The sequence below is a fragment of the Mixophyes fleayi genome, chromosome 9, assembly GCF_038048845.1.
Source record: "Mixophyes fleayi isolate aMixFle1 chromosome 9, aMixFle1.hap1, whole genome shotgun sequence".
Taxonomy (NCBI): Eukaryota; Metazoa; Chordata; class Amphibia; order Anura; family Limnodynastidae; genus Mixophyes; species Mixophyes fleayi.
Genome location: NC_134410.1, coordinates 36,039,350 through 36,062,794, shown reverse-complemented (window position 1 = coordinate 36,062,794; position 23,445 = coordinate 36,039,350). Strand labels below are relative to the sequence as shown.

General features: G+C 39.7%; 1 protein-coding gene across 9 annotated transcripts in view; it reads left to right on the top strand.

The window, feature by feature from the left end:
- Positions 1-23,445, top strand: part of MAP7D3 (MAP7 domain containing 3) — a 55,005-nt gene that overhangs the window by 6,238 nt on the left and 25,322 nt on the right. For 4 of the 9 annotated variants that reach the window (XM_075187278.1, XM_075187277.1, XM_075187274.1 and 1 more), the window contains exons 2-8: positions 11,843-11,941; positions 12,021-12,101; positions 12,299-12,462; positions 15,229-15,334; positions 17,489-17,584; positions 19,800-19,904; positions 21,227-21,325. In XM_075187278.1, coding sequence (XP_075043379.1) covers positions 11,843-11,941; positions 12,021-12,101; positions 12,299-12,462; positions 15,229-15,334; positions 17,489-17,584; positions 19,800-19,904; positions 21,227-21,325 — 750 coding nt within the window. The remainder of the gene's footprint in view (positions 1-11,842; positions 11,942-12,020; positions 12,102-12,298; positions 12,463-15,228; positions 15,335-17,488; positions 17,585-19,799; positions 19,905-21,226; positions 21,326-23,445) is intronic. The other 5 variants (XM_075187282.1, XM_075187281.1, XM_075187280.1 and 2 more) reach the window with 2 other exon arrangements.

Genomic DNA, 23,445 nt, shown 5'->3' with positions numbered 1-23,445 from the left:
ACCCTGGTGGTTGCAGGCCAATGCTTTTCAAGACAAGTTACATATAGTGTAAACACTCCATTTATTTCACGTATATTATAGTGGTGCAAAGACTGATCTATATATATTACAGCGCAAGTCAAGCCACTATTTGACATTAATGGATATCGGAGGATTTTTAATATTGCGCTGAATAATATACATGAAATAAGTGTAATGTTTATACTTAATGATGAAGACCTTGTGAATGACCTACTAATAGACAGGTGATTAAGCCCCCTGATGAAACACGCCAAGGTGAACACAGACATCACTAGGACTTGTGAATATTATTACCCTAATACACTGGCCTACCTCTTGTACCTATAAGGCGGGAGAACTTGGCTTCCATCCTGTTCATCTACCTGGGAACTTGTATTGATCCACATAAGTCTTAATGGGTTTGTGTTTTTGTTTTTACATTTATCTAACACTTGTAAACTTTGCTAGACTATGTTTAGTATTTATTGTCTGAAATTCCAAGTTTCTCATCTTCTACAAACAAATTATGGGAACCTTCAGACTGATACATGTAAGCCTACTCAACTCACATATTGATGCCATTTCAGATGTATATACTTTTTAATGTTTGTGCGTTTGTGTTATTTTATTATTTGAAATTCCACTGTATCTACATAAGTGTATCCTCCTCAAATGAAGAAACTGGGAAACTCAAGACTGATACAGATTCGCCTTATATATTCATATGTTTGATATGATGCCTCTCACTCTCTTTACTGTGTACATTACTGTACGATAAACTTAACTCATTGTTGGCCTCCACTTACAGTCTATTAATTTTTCGAGAGACCCTTACATCTGGGAAACTAAAGGTGCCTCAAGGACACCTACCACCCTCAATAAATAGGGGAGTGAAAGTGTTTTTGTTGTTACTTTTTCAAATTCACTATGCTCTTTCCTTCACATCAAATTGCCATGTTAGAAGGGAGGGGTTTCTATAGCAGCCACAAGTGACTGACAGATTGTCAGACTTGGTTCTGTGTAGATTGGTTGATTTATACATAGGGGCAGAGCCAGTTGTGTCAAAGTAAATCAAATGACTACTGCAGTGGATCCCAAACTGTGTGCCGCGACTCCCTGGGTGCCAAAGCCGGTTGTAAGCAAGGTGGATGACTACTTGGTAATTATTTTGGTTTAGGAGTGCCTTGAAAAAATTATGGAGACCCTAAGGGTGCCTTTAACTGATAACGTTTCGGATCCACTGGACTACAGTCTCTGAGTTTTATCTGTATTATTAGGACTCTGTTCTGAAGATATGGGTGGAGCTTCAACTGTCTGTAATGGAGAAAGGAGGTCATGCTCTTTAACAGCGCTGCACTGGAATATTGGCTTAATACCGAATAACCTTTATGGCTTATGTCTGAAGAATGAAAACTTTCAGTTTAGTTTTCATTTATTTGATACCTATTGCAGCTACCAAACTAAACCTATGTGGATCAGTGTGGGAAAACATATTTTTTTTCTGCGAATATAAGCCTTAATTTTAATAATCTTTCATTAAAAATGCAGATTAAAAACATGGTTTGAACATCTGTGACGATCACAACTACTTGTGATCACAAAAGAATATAGAATGTTAAGTGTATATTACTCCAACATTGTGTGTGTGTGTGTATATATGTATATATATTAGAGATGCTCAGGCTGGGTTCCTCGAGAACCGAACACACCCGAACTTAGGGGATCCGAGTACCGAGCCGACTGTTGCGCGCCCTCGGAATTGAAAACAAGGCAAAACGTCATTGCGACGTCTTCGGATCTCGCGATTTTTTTAATTCCTTTTTAAGATCCAACGTATCGAGGGGTGGGAGGGAGTTCAGACCCCCACTTTTCTTTCCTGCCACAGCTGTGTGCCAATGTTCCCTATATGTTCTAGGAACTGCCGTTTGTTTGTATCATTGCTCTATCGCTTACCTTCCAGCCAGGTCGCTGCAGTATTTGTCCGAAAGTATATGAAAATAATATTGTGACCTGTGAGGTGGTCAAAATTGACTGCAAATTACTTGAAATTAGTGTTATTGAGGTTAATAATAATGTAGGGGGGAAAATGAGCAAAATTATGTGATTTTAGCATATTTTAGGATTTATTTTTTTTCTAAAAAATCCAAAACCAAAACACAAAGCTAATCCAGATCCAAAACCAGTTCACGGAGGTCAGTAAGCATCTCTAATATATATATATATATTTGACAACAAGATGCAGTATTCAGCCATCACAAGTTACTGTAGTAGACCCTTAGCTTTCAAACAGGAACAGTTGTTTATCATCGCACCTCAGGACTTCAGAGTACTCCAGCTATGGAAACACACGAGTGCCTGCATGTACTGCATGTCAGTAGTTGAAAAGACAACGTTCAGAAACATTTGTGTGACACCAGCATTCGTGGTTGCAATATTTTGGTTCATTATTCTTATCATTTTAAAAATAATAATTTAATATTGCTATTAATTGAGAAATCTTTTGGCACTGTAGTATTTTGCTGATCATAGAATTCAACACAATTTCCTGATAAACCGGAATTGTCACAATTCTCTGTGTATCTGATAATGTGATGATTCCCATAAAAAATTGTAACTGGAGCATCCACAGTCGAAAAGTGGACGACAATCTTGAAATAAATATCCTGTTTATAAACTAGGTATCATAATTCAGGATAAAATCTGATGCTCGCAGCAAAGAGGCACTGTGACTAGTCTAACCTATGCTATAAACATGACAGTGGATTATAGCCCTGTCTTCATGTCTTATTGTACCTTACAGGCTTTTTAAAGATCTAGGGAAGAAGTTTGCATACAGGGAGAGTTGATTCTCGGTGAAGTTTCTCCGGAACGGGCCATGAAGGCATTCTGCTGCGATGCATCTCCGTTCAGTTTCCCTCACAACCCATAGAGGTGACAGGAAAATGAGCGATGCGCTTATTTCCAGTTACTACGGTACATGAGCATCGGCACACATAGGGGCATATTAGGGGCATATTCAATTCTTGGCGTTACTGCCAAAAGTAACGCGCCGGGCGCACTATTACAGTCATTACGGTAATAGTGCTCGTAAATACCGAACGGTACTTTTCTCGCTGGATTTCAGCTCGTGGCTCAGGGAGCCGCGAGCTGAAATCCGGATTACTATTACCATAATACTGGTAATAGTTTTTTCGCTGCGGAAACTGCGGAGAATTGAATATGCCCCATAGGGGCGCGTTACTTTTGGCAGTAACGCCAAGAATTGAATATGCCCCATGAAATCTTTCACGGAATCTATAGAAATTACTCTTAACAGTGAGCACCATGACTATCTTGCTCATTGTGGCTTGTCTACAGACATTTGGTATTCCGCACAGAGACACTTATTTTTAAGAGCCTTTCTGTTTATTTTCTAGCTAAAAAAAAAAACCACAATACCAAAACAGGGCCTGAAGTAATTGCTGAGAAAGAATCCTCTCTCCTGGTTCTCTCAATAGAAGAGGTTGCTCATAAGGGGACTGTAGGTTCAAATAATATAATGCATGAACTTCCCATAATGATACTTTTCCATCCTTATGACTTGGTTTTTGTGTCATAGGCAGTGCTAAATATTTGTATCTATATAGGGTATCTTTCTATACATTTTCTCTCCTGATCCTCAATTTATCACTCGGGTAACTTGCTGTAGTAGACGTTCTTGTTCAGCTTTAAGTGGGATAGCTGTCAGTTTGACATAGTTGGCGATACCTTGTTTTTTCCCCCACAGCCTTGCTGTGCATCAGCCCTGTAAGATGAGCATTGCTGTATTCTGCAACTGCCTGAGGAACATTTAGGCATTGTTGGCATTTCTTTTCCATTCATGTGAGTTGAAAGTGTATTTAAAGTATTTTTTCAATGTAGTTTTTGTGTATTCTGTCTTCAGTAGGATTGTGCTGTTTGCTGTATGCATACTGGAGCAAAATGTGACTTGTGGGCTTTTATGTCATGCTTTTGCTCACTGCTAGGGATTACTGCCATTGATAACCCCCAAGAATGACCACAGAAAATAGAACTTATTGTAATTGTTCATCTTCCCTGGCAGCGGGACCATTGTAAGTCCTTATAAAGATATAGCACGGGCATGACACAGGCAGCATGGTGGCTTAGTGGTTAGCACTTCTGCCTCAGAGCGTTGGGGTCATGAGTTCAATTCCCGTCCATGGCCTTATCTGTGTGGAGTTTGTATGTTCTTCCTGTGTTTGCGTGGGTTTCCTCCGGGTGCTCCGGATTCCTCCCACACTCCAAAAACATACTAGTAGGTTAATTGGCTGCTATCAAAATTGACCCTAGTCTCTCTCTCTCTGTCTGTCTGTGTGTGTATGTTATGGAATTTAGACTGTAAGCTCCAATGGGGCAGGGACTGATGTGAATGAGTTCTCTGTACAGCGCTGCGGAATCAGTGGCGCTATATAAAATAAATGATGATGATGATGAACAGAGGCGGAGAGATGAAGTCATACATAGTTTTGGCCTTTTTGTCACATCCAGTGCCACAAGCTTATTTATTGTTGAAGGAACAGGAATGCCATATATTGTAATTATTAAAATGCTTTTTTCTGTTTATATCTTTTACAATATGAATAACAACTGCCAAAATATATGATTTGTAGCAATGACAGAACATACAAATATATTTTAATAGCTTTGTACCATATAGTTGCAAATTAATGCAAAATACTGACCTTTGGAGTGGTGTGTATGTCAGCATGCTAGTGCTTCTCTGTTACTAATGGGAAGAGAACCAATGGTTTATTCATCAATCCACAAATTCTGAAGCATTAGTTTGTCTATATAATCGATATGAATGGTAATTAGTGAGCAATGTTATTTTCCAGGTTGTCTGCTCTTGGCAGGGACCTCCTAAATCTCCGTCAGGGCTTGCTGACACTTATGTGCTTTTTATCTGGTTTCTAAGTAGCCAAGCTTTTCAAGTGTAATCCATTATGTCAATCTAAGGTAATATATTGGCCAGAATATACTGCAGTAGCAGGTTATTACAGCCCAGGAGAGAGAATGGGCTTTAGATCACAGGAAGAGCAAGTATTGTCTTTAAATGGGGTTATTTAAAATGTTTTTTTTTAATTGCGCAGTAACATCTAAATGCTGTATAACAACATTTTTCTGCATATCTTTATTAAAATAAATATAATCTGCATATTGTCTGTGTAAGGGATAATTAAATGTATATGTAATAGCTTAGAGTGGGATAGCACTCATAGTGGGAAAAGTATCAATTAAAATTTATAATATCTGCTTATTTTTAAGATTCATTGACTTATGAAAAAGTATGCCTTGGATAATACTTGTGTGTTTTTGTTGTTTTTTTTTATTCTAATTTCAAAATGTCATGTTTCACTGTGTTTCTTTTTAATGTTGTTGCTTATACATCAATTTGGTGTTCAGAGCTTGGTCAATGTCTTTGAAATAGAGCCATTTTGACAATGTTTATTGCTGCACTGCTGACCAGCTTGTATGTTCTGTGCTAGATTCTGGGAGGAGAATGGTTAACAGCTTTCTGTTTATTCCCTGGGATATAGAACAGTAAACTGCATGCTTCTGCACTCCTGCCTGTTCAATCACATGTCTGCTGTTGTGTCAGAAGTAAAATGAAATTCTAATGTTCTATGCAGTGATTTGACTCAGCACAGTAGTGTCCTTATGATGAACCAGCGTTCAATAGATACATTCAAAGGTTGTCAAAGCAGCTTTGACACTTTTTAATGTGTCTTCAGGTCCCTGAAGAGGTATGTATGGTGGTATATATCTGCTGGTGTGTGCTGACCACTACTGGACATTCTCTTTCTGTGCGGCCGCAGGCACGCGCTGTGCATTCTCTGTCTGTGCGGCCGCAGGCAGGCGCTGTGCATTCTCTGTCTGTGCGGCCGCAGGCACGCGCTGTGCATTCCCTCTCTGTGCGGCCGCAGGCACGCGCTGTGCATTCTCTGTCTGTGCGGCCGCAGGCACGCGCTGTGCAGTCTCTGTCTGTGCGGCCGCAGGCACGCGCTGTGCAGTCTCTGTCTGTGCGGCCGCAGGCACGCGCTGTGCAGTCTCTGTCTGTGCGGCCGCAGGCACGCGCTGTGCATTCTCTGTCTGTGCGGCCGCAGGCACGCGCTGTGCAGTCTCTGTCTGTGCGGCCGCAGGCACGCGCTGTGCATTCTCTGTCTGTGCGGCCGCAGGCACGCGCTGTGCAGTCTCTGTCTGTGCGGCCGCAGGCACGCGCTGTGCATTCTCTGTCTGTGCGGCCGCAGGCACGCGCTGTGCATTCTCTGTCTGTGCGGCCGCAGGCACGCGCTGTGCATTCTCTGTCTGTGCGGCCGCAGGCACGCGCTGTGCATTCTCTGTCTGTGCGGCCGCAGGCACGCGCTGTGCATTCTCTGTCTGTGCGGCCGCAGGCACGCGCTGTGCATTCTCTGTCTGTGCGGCCGCAGGCACGCGCTGTGCATTCTCTGTCTGTGCGGCCGCAGGCACGCGCTGTGCATTCTCTGTCTGTGCGGCCGCAGGCACGCGCTGTGCATTCTCTGTCTGTGCGGCCGCAGGCACGCGCTGTATAAATGTGAGCATTGCTGCTACATGCTGGATACTGTGGGTGTGCGTTAAATGCATAATGAGTGACAAGATGCTTGGAGTTGCTCTATGGGACCCCGCTATGAGACCTTTACTGCTCTGATAATTGAGGGCTTGACAGTTTTTACAAATACCTTTTTGTGTTTTCTGACTATCCTCCTACTAGCAACTAATCTGGTAAAATGACTGTGCTCATAGCTCAGGTAGCATTGATTAAATGTAATGGAAACACTGAAAAGCTTTAGTTTAAGCACGAAGAGCCGTAATATAGCTTCCATCCCAGTGCGGTGTTGTGCGAGCAGTTGGTCCTGCTAGGCCTTTTCTTTCTCTCTCATCTGAGAATTTCAAACTGCATAATATAGGAATTCATCATTAGCCTTATATCCTTCACTGAGTTTCATGTTCTCTCACTTTACCTTGGGGACTCTTCTTATACTGACAATACAAGTTACCATGGTGAAATGTTCTTTCCTTCCTTTCTACTTTATGATTGCATAGTCGCTAGTAGACATAGACTATGGCCTGTGGAGTACACAGTCATTAGAGAATTGAAGACTGCAGCTGAGTCAGGAAACGGCCCACATTTTTATATTAAAGTTACAGTAACTCATAGGAAGCAAGTGGACTTTGCAGCAAATACATGTTATTATCCTTGGTTTCACTCTCTCCAGTCTGTGTTCAGCCTTCACATTAATTGATGAAAATGAATGAACTGTAAAGACTTTGCTTTCTGTAAAATTGTGGTTTACAAAAACTAACTCCATGAAGCAGATCCACCATATGAATTATCCCAGGAGCCAAGTACCAGGGCTCCTTAAACAAATAAATGAAATAATAAAGAAGAAATGCTGCTGCCATCTAACATTTAGGAATAATTTCGGTTGAGGTCGGTGGGCGCAAATCTTCCTTGGCTCCTAGACTTAACTAGCTCCTGGATTTGGTATTGTCAAACCCTAAATTAACAAATGTATGACATAACCCAATAGCACCTCCTACCCTTTACATACATGTCTGTATTTATTTTGTGTACCTTATGTCCCAGTTTTATGTATGCTCTGTCTATCCCCCCTCATGATTTTCAATTATATACCTAAAACTAGTGACACACAGGCAACACTGGTACGAAGTAAAGTCTTTTTACCTGCCCCTCTTTTTTTAAATGATCAAACTTCTCAAGACTTGATCAGAATTGTTATATAAATGGAAGCAGACCTTATTGCTTGACGCATTGAGTGAAAAGAGTACCTGAAGAATTTCCGCCATTAAATGACAACACTTACAGTGCAGCACAATCCTAAATGCAAGCAGTGTAATTACATTACTCAGAGAATAATTTGCATATTACATCATAGGGTCCAATAAAGGCAGTCTATGTTGAATTGGATTTAAACAATTTCAGTCCCTCATCAGTTAAAAAAAATGATGTGTATTTGGTGATCTATTCCATATATGGATTGGGTCTTCATTTTAAATTGATTCAAGTTGTGGTCCCCATATAATGAATGTATCACACAGCATCAGACCATGGATGCATGTCATGAGCCTCAACACTGTAGAAAAAATACATATTCTACAGTATATTATTTGTATATGCTTACAGAAACACTGAATCTGTGTATGGATAGATAGATATGGGTATCTAGCTATTAGAGAGGCTTCGTGCACTATACTTCAATAGGCCTAATGATAGAAATGCTGGTTTGTATAGGAAAAATGCTTCTCCTGCTATATCCTTTCCAAACATACAAATGTTTCCAGAAATAATTGTGAATGGTTCCTGCAGTTCTTTTACATCAAAATAACTTGCATTTTAGGATTGGTGGAGATGGTGCTTTAAAATGTTATATAGTGACCTTGTTCTCAGCCCTGCAGATGGGAATTTCTATATATAACGAGTTCTTTGTAGATTTTCTGCTGCCTGGGTGGACACTTGTCATTTGTTTGCTTATACTAAATGGACTTTTTGTTTTCCCTATTTCTGAGGCTTATCCCAGCGACATAAAGACATTTGCTTATTCTGATGTCATTCTGATAGAACTGCTTTTATATAGAATTTGTTGTGTCAAAGCAATTAGCAGCCAAATTGTTAGTAGTAATCAGAAAATAGCTAGCTATAAAACTATATTTTGTACTTTAGACTTTTTAAAGCCTGATAACCACAACGCTTAATAAAAGTACATCTTCATTCATTCAGCCTCTTGTTGCTTGTTTGGTCAGGCCGATGAGATCTGGAGGTGGCTGCCAATTCATTCAATTAACATTTTCTTTTTTGATTTGCAGACAGACTGTTAGTACCAGCTTTAAGTGCTTACCCCATGTATCATTTTGAATTTAAATGAGTTGTAAAGTTTTCTTTAACAAGATTCTACTTAGGCCGAATACTTGGGATCCATGAACTGATTCAGAAAGTGTACTTGGCTGCTATTTAGCGGTCTGAGCACGTGTCACTTGCAGTTAAAGAAGAGCTCCACTCAAAATATTGAGTCCTACCCCACTCCATTTAAAGCCACCTCCGCCACAGGTTACAGGTCTGGTGGGGATCTGTTCACTGAGACGCTTATTTTACCATCAAAACTGAAGCAGGGTCTGCAATTTTCTGAACCTCAAGGGCACTTGAGAAATTGAGACATGGAGGTAGATTCAGTTAGCCGCAAGGTACTGCTGGACATCGCCTCTATCTGGCTGCGCACATTGCCAGCTAGTACAGTACAGAAATCTCCACTAATTTTCCCTTTGCAGACGTGAGGAAAATGAGAAGAGATTTTAGTAAAAACTGTCTCTGCGAACTGTTCCGGTGCAGAACGCGACACCTTGCGGCTTATTGAATCTGTCCCATGGAGTCAGATTTAAACTAGTATCTGTGTGGAGAGCACACAGAGAGCGACACCTGACTGGATTGCACGAACACCTGCTTTCAGGCTACATTCCCCTTTAGCTATTATCATTTTAGTCATTGGATCCCCACTCCAGCCAAGGGGAGGCTCACAGGACCAATCGGGGTGGATGGGTGTCTTCCCTAGAGTGAAAATGACATACTTCTGGGTCATAATTAAAAATATATTGTAGGCTGGATTTATTTATAGTGCATATGGCCATAATCACAGTTCCACTTTCTTTTTCCTATTTTGCTCCAGATCATGCTGAAAGATTCTCCTCTTGCAATCATTACAATAATCTGTGTGCTTTTTTTGTTGTTCGTTTTTTAGTCTTACTGTGTGACTGATAATAAAACAAATCTACTTATGTCATTTTCAAGGTGGAAGAATTTTTACAAATCAATCCATAGTTTTCTTTCAGTCTAAGGTTATGGCATCGATATGCAACCTGATACGCTTCAAGGGTCACACATTACTCTTAATGTCGGTTATATATTAGAATAAAATCTGACAATTCAATGTGACTTCTGGGTGACCAGATTGTCCACCTGCCTTTGAAAGTTATTTGTAAGGCTGGATCAGGCACAACACAATTCTTCAGAGATAGCCATCAGTCATCCTGCTGTGCTTGTTTGTAAATGTCTTTTCACATGTGTAAGTGGAACCAAAAATAGACGACAACTTTGTAGTACACTGGTACTGGTGCCTATGAGGGCCTGCCTAAGCACTCTTTGGACCTTTAATGAAATAAGCAGGGATCGCACAGCTAATGTCCGCAGTGAAAAGAGGGAGACCTTGTGGTACAGAATACATGTCCCCCCCCCCCCCCCCCTTCTCTTATGTCAGATGTGTTGATCACACTGCGTGACGTCCCAGCGTTGTACCAAGGCACCACGTGATGCGGAAGTTGGCAATTCCGGGCAAAAAATATATATACGCAAGTTCAGGCTTAGTCTCTGTTTTGCGACTTGAGCTTTCTGTACGATATATAATAGCTGGGACTGATGAAGTGTAAATCTGACAAAAGGATCGACTGGGCATAAAGAGGGAAAGAGCGGTGGGCAGCATGTGGCCCATCACTGGGTTATAATAACCAGATAGATCTTCATTCCAGTATTACAGACCTGTAAACATTCTCGTAATTTTACTTTAATGTCCTAGGTGATTTAAAGATGCCTTATGTCTGAGTTGTATTATGTTCTCAGGGTAGACTTTTATTTGCTTTACATGAAAAGCTGCCTGAATAATGAGGTGTAATTCGCTTTTGGTTGTTAGTTTATCTGACCTCTGCCTGGGTATCTCTGTTTACCTATGAACAGCACTGCAGGTTAGAAGTTGTGGCTTCTTGTGAGCTTGTTGCCTCACTTAAAACAATGAAAAGGGTTAGGGAGAGTTTTGTGGTCCTCCCTAGAGACAATATGCAAATAAGCAACTGATGTGGCATTTCTACTGTACAAGCAAATGAAAAACTGCATTTATTTCTTGAGCAAATTATAAAGATACATGCAGATCAAGAGACCAACCCACACTCCACTATAAGAGATATCAGCACTTGTGTGTGGTGCAAGGCTCCTATAAAGACTCAGCAGGACACCTTAATGATTGCAGGTTAATAAAGTTAGAAACAATAATATGAAGTTTATTTTTTTGTAGTATTATGTGAAAAATATTAAACTACATCTTAAAGCGTAGAACAGTGGCACTCAACTGATTTTTTTATTTAGTTCTTTTGTTTTTGCTTTGTTCTTTGTGGGTTTTTTTAGCTGGGACCCCAAGTGCCAGTATGTAACTGTTCTGGGACCCTGAAAAAGGCAGTACATGCCTATCTGAGCACCTGGGAGCCCCAAAAATCAGTTTTTGGTACCCCACTGACCCACAGCTTTGGTGTAAAACACATTGTTACTGTTCATTTAGTAATTCATACAATAAAACACATGGATTGGGCTGAGCCAGCCAGTTTCACACTTCCCACAGTACTTCTGTTTTCTATTTCCTACAGAAAAAAAATGTAGTTGATAAATTGTATCCATCTCTACAACTATTAAAAGATAAGTGTACTTTAAGTCCTTTATTGTTATTGTTACTTATTATGTAATATCAGCAAACTACAAACAAACATACACAATAGAGAGCTGTGTACACATACTCATAAGTTACCCAAGATAAGTTTTTATTGGCTTAGCTGAATATTCTTAATAAAAGGAATAACTGTTACATATGTTGATGTCTTAAGAATAAGAACTAATTTTCTTTTTATAATCAGTGGTAAATGGGAATATGTTCTGTAATTACTGCTTATACCCATTGCACTTTCTTCCAGTATTGCAGTTCATGTCTGACATTGTTTGTATTATTTTGTACAGTGGCCGCAGCACAGGCGCTAGCTGATGAGCGGAGAAACCAAACTGCCTCTAGTCCTGTTCCTGTCCCTTCCTCAGCCAGTACAAAGACAACTAAGCCAGGTAATCTTTATCTCCTATAAAACATTGTGTAAGGTGTAACACAATGCTGCATTAATCTGTCATGTCTGTCTTTTTATAGTAATTGATGGCTCAGCTTTAAGAACTGATGAGCGGCAAAGATTAGCTCGGGAACGCAGGGAAGAGAAAGAAAGACTAAGTGGTAAGCTTTTAGACTTTGTTACAAGCTATTACATTTATAACTATTATATCTTGGTAACAAAAAAAACACTAGATCCAAAGCCTTCCATTGTCCAGTGCACCAGTTTTAAATGATAACAATTTAAGTGATCTCATTCAAAACCGCTTCTTCCGCATGCGTATTGGCTATAATAGTCAGTTTTTGTTTTTGCAATGCAGCTGCCAAAGAGAAAGATTTAATTGAAAAAGAAAAAAAGGCAAAACTTCAATATGAGAAGCATATGGAGGAAAAGCAGAAGAAACTTGAAGAGCAGAAACAAAAGGACGAGCTAAAGAGAACAGCGGCAGAAGAAAAGAGAAAGCAGAAGCTGCTGGAAGAAAAGGTTTTCCGCATTTTCATTTGTGCCAGCGGGGAAAGCCCCACATTAATCACATTAATTTCAAAGTGCCAACTTAAGAAACTCAAATGTCTATGAAGTTGTTGCACAAGCATAGAATAGAGTAAACAAAACTGGAATATTTTTAAGGAGTGGTACAACTAAGACATACTTAACCTGGGTCTGTATTGTATGTCTGTTGCACATCATTTTCTAATTGCTTAATTAAATATTTTAGTCCCAGTTTGTGACACGCAAGACCTAAGAGTCTGGTTGCTGCATGTTCTCCTTCCATGAGCCAAATAATCTAATTTCGAACACAACTACAATATTTTGTTAGTTGTACTGTGTATAGCATCGGTGAGTCCTAAGGTCAGCTGTTCAATGACAAAGTGTATGTATACATTTTCCATTAATTCTGATGTTTCCTTATGAACATAGTGGCTCAGTAGTTAGCACTTCTGCCTCACAGCACTGCGGTCATGAATTTGATTCCCGACCAGGAACTTATCTGTGTGGAGTTTGCGTGGGTTTCCAATGGGTGCTCCGAGTTCTATGTACAGCGCTGCGGAATTAGTGGCACTATATAAAAAAAATTATGTTGATGACTATTCAGTGTGAAAGGTTAATGTAGGAAGCGTGTTCTTGGGCTACTTCTGTGGTGGAAGAGTTAGGATCACTGGAGACTGGAGCACAGTGAGCTAGACCTAGGTGTTTGTAAATTAAGCAAAACCACCAACAGGGTAAATAAGGAACATATTTAGTACATTTTATAGGGGTGCACTAAAATGCATAGCCATGACATTATATATTTTTACTATTTTTGTCTAATTTAGCCGTTAACACTAAAAATACAATAAAAGGCTTTTTATTAAACAACTGTACCAAAATAAAGCACTATCTGCCATTAACAAAAGTTAAATTCAGTCCGATAACCAAAGTAATAGAAGGGAAAAAAAGGTCATTAAATATGCTTTGTGACAACACTACAAAGTACTCTGTAATTTTTTTAACCCCTTAGTTGCGTACAGTCATGGCCAAAAGTTTTGGGAATGACACAAATATAATTTTTTTACAATGTCTGCTGCCTCAGTTTTTATGATGGCAATTTGCATATACTCCAGAATGTCATGAAGAATGATCAGATGAATTGCAATTAATTTCAAAGTCCCTCTTTGCCATGACAATGAACTTTATCCCAAAAAACATTTCCACTGCATTTCAGCCCTGCCACAAAAGGACCAACAGACATCAGGTCAGTGATTCTGTCGTTAACACAGGTGAGTGTTGACGAGGACAAGGCTGGAGATCACTCTGTCATGCTGATTAAGTTAGAATAACAGACTGGAAGCTTTAAAAGAAGGGTGGTGCTTGAAATCGTTGTTCTTCCTCTGTTAACCATGGTTATCTGCAAGGAGACACATGCAGTGATCTTTGCATGGCACAAAAAGGGCTTCACAGGCAGGGAGGGATATTGCTGCTAGTAAGATTGCAACCTAAATCAACCATTTATCGGATCATCAAGAACTTCAAGGAGAGAGGTGCAATAGTTGTTTAGAAAGCTTCAGGGTGCTCAAGCACATCCAGCAAACGCCACGACCGTCTCCTAAAGTTTATTCAGCTGAAGGATCAGGGCACCACCAGTGCAGAGCTTGCTCAGGAATGGCAGCAGGCAGGTGTGAGTGCATCTGCACGCACGGTGAGGCAAAGACTTTTGGAGGATGGCCTGATGTCAAGAAGACCAGCAAAGAAGTCGCTTCTCTCCAGGAAAAATATCAGGGACAGACTGATATTCTGAAAAAGGTACAGAGGGATTGGATTGCTGAGGACTGGGGTAAAGTCATTTTCTGTGACGAATCCCCTTTCAGATGGTTTGGGACATCTGGAAACACGCTTGTCTACAGAAGAAAAGGTGAGCGCTACCATCAGTCCTCTGTCATGCCAACAGTAAAGCATCCTGAGACCATTCATGTGTGGGGTTGCTTCTCAGCCAAGGGAGTGGGTTCACTCATAATTTTGCCTAAGAACACAGCCATGAATAAAGAATGGTACCAAAATATCCTCCAAGAGCAGCTTCTCCCAATCATCCAAAAACAGTTTTGTGACGAACAATGCCTTTTCCAGCATGATAGAGCACCCTGCCATAAGGCAAAAGTGATAACGAAGTGGCTCTGGGATCAAAACATCAAAATTTTGAGTCCATGACCAGGAAACTCCCCAGACCTTGATCCCATTGAGAACTTGTGGTCAATCCTCACAAGGCGGGTGGACAAACAAAAACCCACACATTGTGACAAACTCCAAACATTGATTAGGCACATTGGGCGGCCACCAGTCAGTATGTGGCCCAGAAGGTGATTGACAGCATGCCAGGACGAATTGCAGAGGTCTTCAAAAAGAAGGGTCAACATTGCAAATATTGACTATTTGCATAAACTTAATGTAATTGTCAGTAAAAGCCTTTGACACTTATGAAATGCTTGTAATTTTACTTCACTATACCATAGCAACCTCTGAAGAAAGTGTCTTAAAACACTGAAGCAGCAAACTTTGTGAAAACCAATACTTGTCATTCTCAAAAGCTTTTGCCATGACTGTACAGTAGTACAGTTTTGCTAAATTTACTTTTTGTTGGTTAAGAGGAGAGCATTCATGCTTTGGCTATTGATATTTTAGTTCTGTTTCTCGAAGTATGGTAATGAAGCAGCCAAATGTGTGTTTCTGATGCTCTCATGGCACAGTATGTTGCAACTGGAGAATTGTTTGATTTAGGAACGTCGGGAGGCAAATGTACGACGCACCCTTGAACGCAGCAGCCAGTTAGATCACAGGCAGAAACGATGGTCTTGGGGAGGATCAGCAGAAGGTGACAAACAAGGTAAATATAAAATGTCATTCTTTTTAAATGATACATTGACATTGTGTGTTCTGACATCAAAGGACTCCCTCTCCAACCACCACCAAGCTCTTCCCTTTATAAGATGACTACTACTTGGAAGGAGATTATGTGAGGCAGAATAGAGAAGAGATGGCTGGTGATTGGTGATCGAGGCCCTCAGTTCGTAACTGACAGTTCTGACTTAGACCAAATAGGTGTTTTGTGAAATATCCATATGTAAATGAGGGCAAGGACATTGCAGAGATTTAAAGATCAGGTAGCATTGTTTCCTATAAAGGGAAGGAGAAATACATTAAAAGTGATACACACTATAAACACAAGATTCTATTTAACTAAAGCAAGTATCACCCAGTGCTGCATTTGCAGTGCCTGAGTAGACAGTAGTATGAAGACCATCAGTAGTACACACTATGTTGTGGATATTTCTATAACAATAATGATAGAAAGGAATGAGAGAATCTACCAGTGGAGTCGTCTTAGTGCCTAAGATATATTAATAAAGCTAATAACTCTTATAATCATGCTTAATTATGTAACCTAGATGACTAAAATTGTATATTCATTAATAATCACATAATGTATAGTCCTATATGTGCATTATATTGACAATAAATTCCTGGATGATATTGAAGTACTATAGAAGATTAGGTAAAACGTTGTCCATAAATCATAACCATTATGTTTCAGGGATGTTAATGTCTCTGCTTTGCATAGGTAAGATTTTCTTTCCTTCAGATACAAGTCATTAATGTTTTATCTAGATTCATTCATATATCTTCGTCCTCAGTTTTACTAGTAATACCAATAATGTGAGAGAACATCGGATCTTTTAGTGCCTTTTGTTGATTACCGCAAATAAAATAAATAAAGTACCAGACTAATCCCCAAAACTGTTGCATAGTGTATAAACTGGGTTGTACTTGCACTTAGAAGTTGGATCTTCTTCCCCTTTATTGGGTTTGTTGTGTCTTGTGCTGAGCCTCAACCTAATAACATTACTGATGTGGGTTCTCTTTTGAATAGGGATATCCTGACTTCCTGTACTGTGGGGAATACTGTATATGACTACACCACAAACCCAATTAATGGGAAGGTGGAATCCTTTCGTATCAACAGACAAATCATTCTTTCGTGGTTTTGCCTAAATCTGCACAGTGAGCGTCGGAGGTTGCGTCTTGCGTTACAGGCCATTCGTACTATGTATTGCTGGCCACTTCTATGCGCTACTTTGTGCTTACTGTCACTTTATATACAGCCGTCCTGAATACCTTCCCTTTTTCCATGCAGGCCCACTTGCTATTTCCATTTCTTAGGCACTATTCAATACGGCATCCCTCCACACTTCTGTCATGTGTCTAGAGCTGTTAGGAGGGAGTCAGATTACTCCTTCCTCCTAATGGTGAAGTGTAGATTGCTGCTCTGTACCTAAAATGTATTTTATTTCCACAAATGTTTAAAAATGGATAGCTGACTTTGCTAAAATCCAGTGCCTAAGCACGTGTCTTAAAAAGTATTTAACCAATCTATCAAAACATATAACTAACATTTAATGCGTAATACATTTTAATAGATTATTGTATTTTAAAATGTCTTAAATTGCACTGTAAGGGCCACTTACCTCTCTGGCCACAGTTACTGTGCTGGGGGGGATCTCACATGTGGTTTAGAGGAGATTTTGTATAGGTAATCCGCTGAATGTTCTTAGTGTGGCAGATAGCAACGTCAAAGCCTAATGTTAATGTACTATGCTTTACATTTTAATGATTGCAATTGTCAGCAGTGTGAACATTTATTGTTTTTTATGTTTTATATCCAATACATTTTTGTTTTCTCTTCTGTATTGTATGATTATAACTCTTAGCCTTTCTGTACAACAGACATATTATACATCGCTTTACAATCCAAGAATGCTTATTCATCTACATCCTTTCCTGCCCCAGTGAAGTTTACAATGTAATTTCCTTACATAAGGCGTACAAACACACACACACACACACACACACACACACACACGTTTGTAGCTAGAAGCTAGTTAATCTACCTGTGAATTAGAGTTGCTGTTTATAAAGTAAGAACACATTTGTCAATGTCATTTGTATGTCCCCCTGTTTACATTTTGTTGTTCTTGCATAGGTCTACCTGGAAGTAGTTCTCCCAGCCCTGTAGATATTATAGACAAAATTTCTTCCTCCACAGAGCCGCAGCCTGAAGATAAAAGTGGATATGGCGGTATTTATTTCATTTCATTCTTGTTGTCCCTTGTAAACTAACCTCTAACATTCTGGCTATATCTTCAAACACTCACTTGAAGGGGTTAGCTACTTTTGGACACACTCTTCCTTACCTACCCTCCCCCAGTATGGAATATAGGGAGGGTCCTTCCCCTGGCACCCCCACCCCCACATTCCTGAAAGCTGGGAGCCATATCATGCTGTGAGTACGGAGTGAATCCGCCCAGTCCTCTTCCGTAGGTATGCATGGAGGGAGAGGGCAGGTCGAAAAGTGAACAACCCATTTAAACATGGGAAATGTCTTACTCACAGCAGTTAATATGATAACATAGTCAACCAATTTATGTTCTGTTATTGTAATATTATGTAGTTCATTGCATATTATTGAAATGGCATTAAACCTAATTGAATGTCACAGCTGTTAAATTATTACTTATCTGCATGGTTTTAAAATACTTTTCATGCCTGCAAAAACAACTGGTTTAATGAAGTGGTCCTTATAACTAGGTCAGTGTCCTCCCCAGCTCCTATTTCCTGGGTGCTGCAGCCGGCTGTTTTTACTTGGAGCCCAACAGAGTCCTATTATAATAAATTAAACCATTGTTTCTCCTGTTAGAACAGGCACCATATGAGCACTACAGCCAGACCACTGACCACCAGTCCTGGCAGGTCCGGGCAATAACCTCCAACATTTTTATTTATTATTGTAAAGTATTACAACTGCCCCCATCCGGCTGCTTCTTAATGCCACCCAGCTGGCAAAATTTTCTAGGGAGAGCACTGTAGGTTGCTTTCAATGGAACATACCTTTCCACATATTACATTTTTGCCATGTAATTTGTTAGATCCATTTGTTCATAGGTTGCATGTGTACTTCATTTCATCAGTAATGCCTAGTACAGGGAATGTATATGCTGTCAGCTAGATTTGTTCTCCCTCTGTGCAGGTTATGAGCAGACTTGAGGTTGCGTCTACTTGCCAGCAATCAGTCATATTTTTGGTCCCTTCTAGACCTGGCCATGCCCTCCATGTGGAATGTGTGTGACACATTCCATGTCGCTAGCCCACTCCCCTTAGCTGTTTTATCACCAGAGGATTATCAAAACTCAACAAAACAGGACAGGTCTAGGGAGAGAAACTATAGAACTATACTAAATGGTGAGCTTTGCAAGCGCACTTACTAGCAGCATGATGGTAACTAGACAAAATCATATAACATGTATCTTTTATTCATTCTTGTTTACATTGCACAAATGCAAATAAAATAGAGGTAATTCATTTTATAATATTGCATAATCTGTAAAGCAGTTTGGATCTGTACAGAATCTACTTGTAGATTCCATGCTACTTGTACCATGTACTTGTAGATGCCTTCTTTTTTTTATAGAGCAAAAGCCATTGCCTTTAAGTGGAAGTTGTTTTGATTTTTATTTACTCCTATTTGTATTTTATTACTCTTATGTGCACTCCATAATATACTAATAATCTTGTTCTGCCAAATATTTGTTTTCCACTGCTTCGGTACTTACCCTCCATATCCCCATTTAGTTCACTGTGTCTAGGTTCGGCTTTATTTTACCCTCGTAGCCATCATCTTGTTGATTTTCAAAAGCAATCTCAGGTCGGGACTCATTTTTGACCTGTAGACTCCCACAGTTTGAGAGATAACATTTAAGATAATGTTCATATTTGTGATTTTGTGAAAATTTTCAAATTTTAAATGCCCGCATTATAAATATATTTGTAGCATCCCTTGATACCTCTACCTGTCCTAATCAGTAGGTTTTAAGAACAGAAACAAACTGGTTACATCATGAATGTTTTACCTGTGTATATGACTATTTGCAATGCTCTTTGAGTTCGGTATTATCTAACTCCGTAATGGGCAGCCTGAAACACTTCACGACACCTATCTGTAATGACAGCAGGCATTTTAAACAAGTGATACAAGTTATAGCAAGCAAATCTGACAAAGCAGAAAGGAGCTGGCGTCGCAGGTAAAGGCTCGGAGGGCCGCCTGTTGTCCATCACTGATCTAACTAGTGCTGGCCCCACCTCAATTTTTATTAATGCACACCCTAAGCATTCAGGTTTTGGTTCCTATATCCTTTATATGTATAGCATCTAACAGTGTTTGCATGTTCTTTTAACTACTGTCTCACTGAGTTCCACATCCCCCTGCTTAACATGTTGTACATGTTTTATCTCTCCAGCAAACAAGCGTTCCACATCCTCATCTAACCTAAAGCAAACAGACAGCGTCATACATAAACGTTTGTCATCATCGTCTGCGACTCTTTTGAGCTCTGCTGAAAAAGGTACATTTATGGGTTAATTATTGATCTTCCTGCTTATGAATTTCTGTGGTTAAGTGTATTATTTTCCTGGCAGAAAAGATTGGTTGTGTCCTGGTTTTTGCGTATGTTCTTAATTAGACTGCTATGAAAGCTGTGACTTTTAATATTCAACTATTCTTCTTCCCTTGTTTCCTGCTCATTCACTATTGATGCTTTTTTTTTACATTCGTAATGATGTAATTCATAAAAACCTGTTTTATATTATTATTTAATTTGCACATAGTACTTTTTCCAGTCTGTCCATTTCAATAATTCACAAGTTACATGCAAATATTTTTTTTAAAAGATAATCTAAGTAGTGGAGGAGATATCATCCTTGTAAGCGGTAATAACCAGTTTTCCTTACGTGATTGTTGGGTGAAAAATGAAATCAATCTATTATTATTCAGGGCACCTCTATTGAATATTGATTCACCAGAGTTGAATGTACACCTAGAAAGCGCTTTCCGGACAGCCCATGTCATTTTGTGTTTTTGGAGTAGGGCAGCAAGATAAATGTCCCCCACTATATGTGTGACACAAGTATTCCATCTGCATTCACAGTATCTCAGTGACATCCATATATCATTTGTATATTTCTGCTATATTGTAGTCTATTGACAGATGGGGGGTAATATTACAGTATTAGAACTGTATTACTGTGCCATGACCTATGTTAATTATGGAGAAATGGCAATATAATGGTTTCAATTTTTTTTAAAAAAAAGTATAAATGAAATGTAGTGAAACTAAAAGATTGGCCCTGTTGCAGAAGGGGGAAAAGAGGAGGCACTTAGGACCCAGGGAGACTGGAAGTAAGGACAGGCTGTTACTGCAGAGTTATTCCCTTTGCCATTGTTAATGCTATTTAGAGATGGCATTCATTTTAGGAGAGACTATATGTATATCGTTGCTTGATAGTTAATATTTTCTGCCCCTATAGAGCCTTGCGAGGGACACAGACTCATTTTGCTTTCGCTGCCCATGTATCGCGGGAAAAGAGGCCGGTTTGCCAGGCATAACCCCCATTTTAACGGCAATAGGGTTTTCGTCCTTTGGTAACTCTGGCCCACAGCACAAGGCCCCAAACTCTTGCTGATTTTCTTTCAGTCCCTTTGTACACAGGTTTGAGATGGTGCAGTATTGACAGTTTTTTGTTAGCAGTTTTAACATGAATTGTTTCTGCATTCCTGATTACATTTAAATGTTTTATTTACTAATTATAAAGACACATTTTCATCCGTTTTTTCCAGTGTGTTTGCAGAATCAGTGTAATTGCTGTTGTTAACTGTGCACTTTTACAGGTACCAAGCAGAGGAGCTCATCACTAAGCAGGCTGAGTAACAAAACTCCTCTCAGTCCACAGTCTCCCTCGCCTAGGGTTTCAAACCTGGAAAAGAAAGGTGCAACATATGAACAGCATATATAATTTTAATAACAAGTTCCATTTAACCCTTAACACATCCAGACTCAAATGAAGAAGCTTTTATAAAGCTTTGGTCACTTACATTTCTAAAACTGTTTATTATTAGATCTTACTTCGTCATACTTTATGGGGCCGATTCAATTTAAGGCGATGTGCGTTAGGCGTCTCTGTGATTTCCGGCTCTGCATGTTTTCAGGTACTTCGGTACCCCTACATCAAAGATTTTTCCTAGGCACCTATATGGGGTGTGAGTAAAAATCTGCAGTGTTGCATAGCCGCGGAGTGCCATCACGGCCATTCCGGAGGCACTCCGTGATTCATGGCTTTTTAATTGAATCGCCCCATTGATGTCTAGTTTATCACCTTTTACAGATTTTTTGTCAATACCAAGAGTAACTATGTCTGAGTTTAGCCATCTCCAGTCCACCTGATAACGTTCAAATACAGTTGTTTTAAGGGCAAAAACACATAACTATTTAGATCTCACAGATTACTTAAAGGTGACGTCCACTCATGCTTAATATTTAATTAAATCCCCCTGAGCAACAAAGTGGCCAGGGTCCAATGTCAAGGAGTCCTGCAATTCAGAAAATAGCAATGTAACTGATCATTCTTCTGCTACAGTCGGGAGATTTTATACATCTCTTAACTCTTGTGTCAAAGCTTCTGATTGGATAGGTGCCTCCACCAACCGGTCAACTGCTCTCAACACTGTGTAAACTGCCAGTAGGAGAATGATCAGTAATAGTTACTGGAGGGTTGAGTGTCTCCTGAATAACAGGAGTGCTCAGCAGGGTATTTAGCAATAAAGGGGTTATCTATTGGGTTGATGACTTCGCCCCCTTCTATTACTTTTACTTTTTAGTATGTAGCATTTCGGTATTGTTCTCTCCCTTGGGACTCCTACCATGACCCATAGCCTTGGATCTAGACTGCACTGTTTATGAAAAGGAGCTGCTACCAATTACAGAGCAGCACTCTGGTCTATTCATGCTGATTCAATCTGCCACAATCGTATAATGACGGCCTCTACCTAGACAGGAGTGTCTTCATCCAGTCACTGGTGACGTTCATTTCTAAGTTGGTTTGGGTGAATGGAGTGCAGCAGCTATCTAGACATAGAGAGCGTAGTCTGACCCCTGGCGTCTTTCAACAGTGGAGCCCCAGGGGAATGAACCCATCCCATTGAGGGATGCAGGACATAAAGAGGAGACTTATCTAACTTTGCACTCTAGATTCTGGGAATGTCATGGGCTGTATTTTAGACCAAATATGATTTAATAACGCTTTATGAAATAAGTGTCCTTTAATTCACAGCATGCCAAAACAAGTAAGCAATTAACACTTAAAGAGGACCTGTCACCATGGGGGAGAGATTTTTTTTTTATATAAAGTAGTTACTGTTAAAGACTTAAAGGAAACCTGCTGCAAATATACATATCGCACATAGATTTTAAAATGTGTGTGTATATATGTGTGCGTGTGTACATGTATGTATATATGTATGTGTGTATATATAATATATATCCACACGTGTGTGTACATTTTTCTTTATTTTTAATGGGTTAATGCTTGTTCTGTTACATTTTTATTTTTGTTCAGTTCCCCTTCTCTAGTATAGCTAGCGAGGTCACTTGGATTCCCTAGCAGTGCTGAGCAGCTGTTTCCTATTCTGGCTGATATAGGAAGTACAGGAAGAACCCCAGAGCCTACCTGAGTTGTACAGGGGGCTCTTGATAATCAGCCTAAGCTGCTAATTGGCTTTTTGTTAAATTATTAAAAGCACCTTCTCCTGATGTAAGGGGTGTCCCATTACAAAATGGGGAGTATAAAAAAGAAAAGCTATATGAAAGGTGCAGGGGGTGTTGGTGGAGTATTAAAATTGGCATCTAGCTGTGATAGAGCTCAGCCCCATAAATACTACTGGCCTGGGCTTGTAGAAATGGGGTAAAGAGGTTAGCAGAATCTATGGTCATGTCACTAGAAGACCTCATCTCAGAAGGAAAAAATATATTAATATGGTAAAACTATACGAAGCATAAATGGCTTTAGGATCCAGACTAGAACACTAACAATCCGGTCTGAAATCTAAAGTAA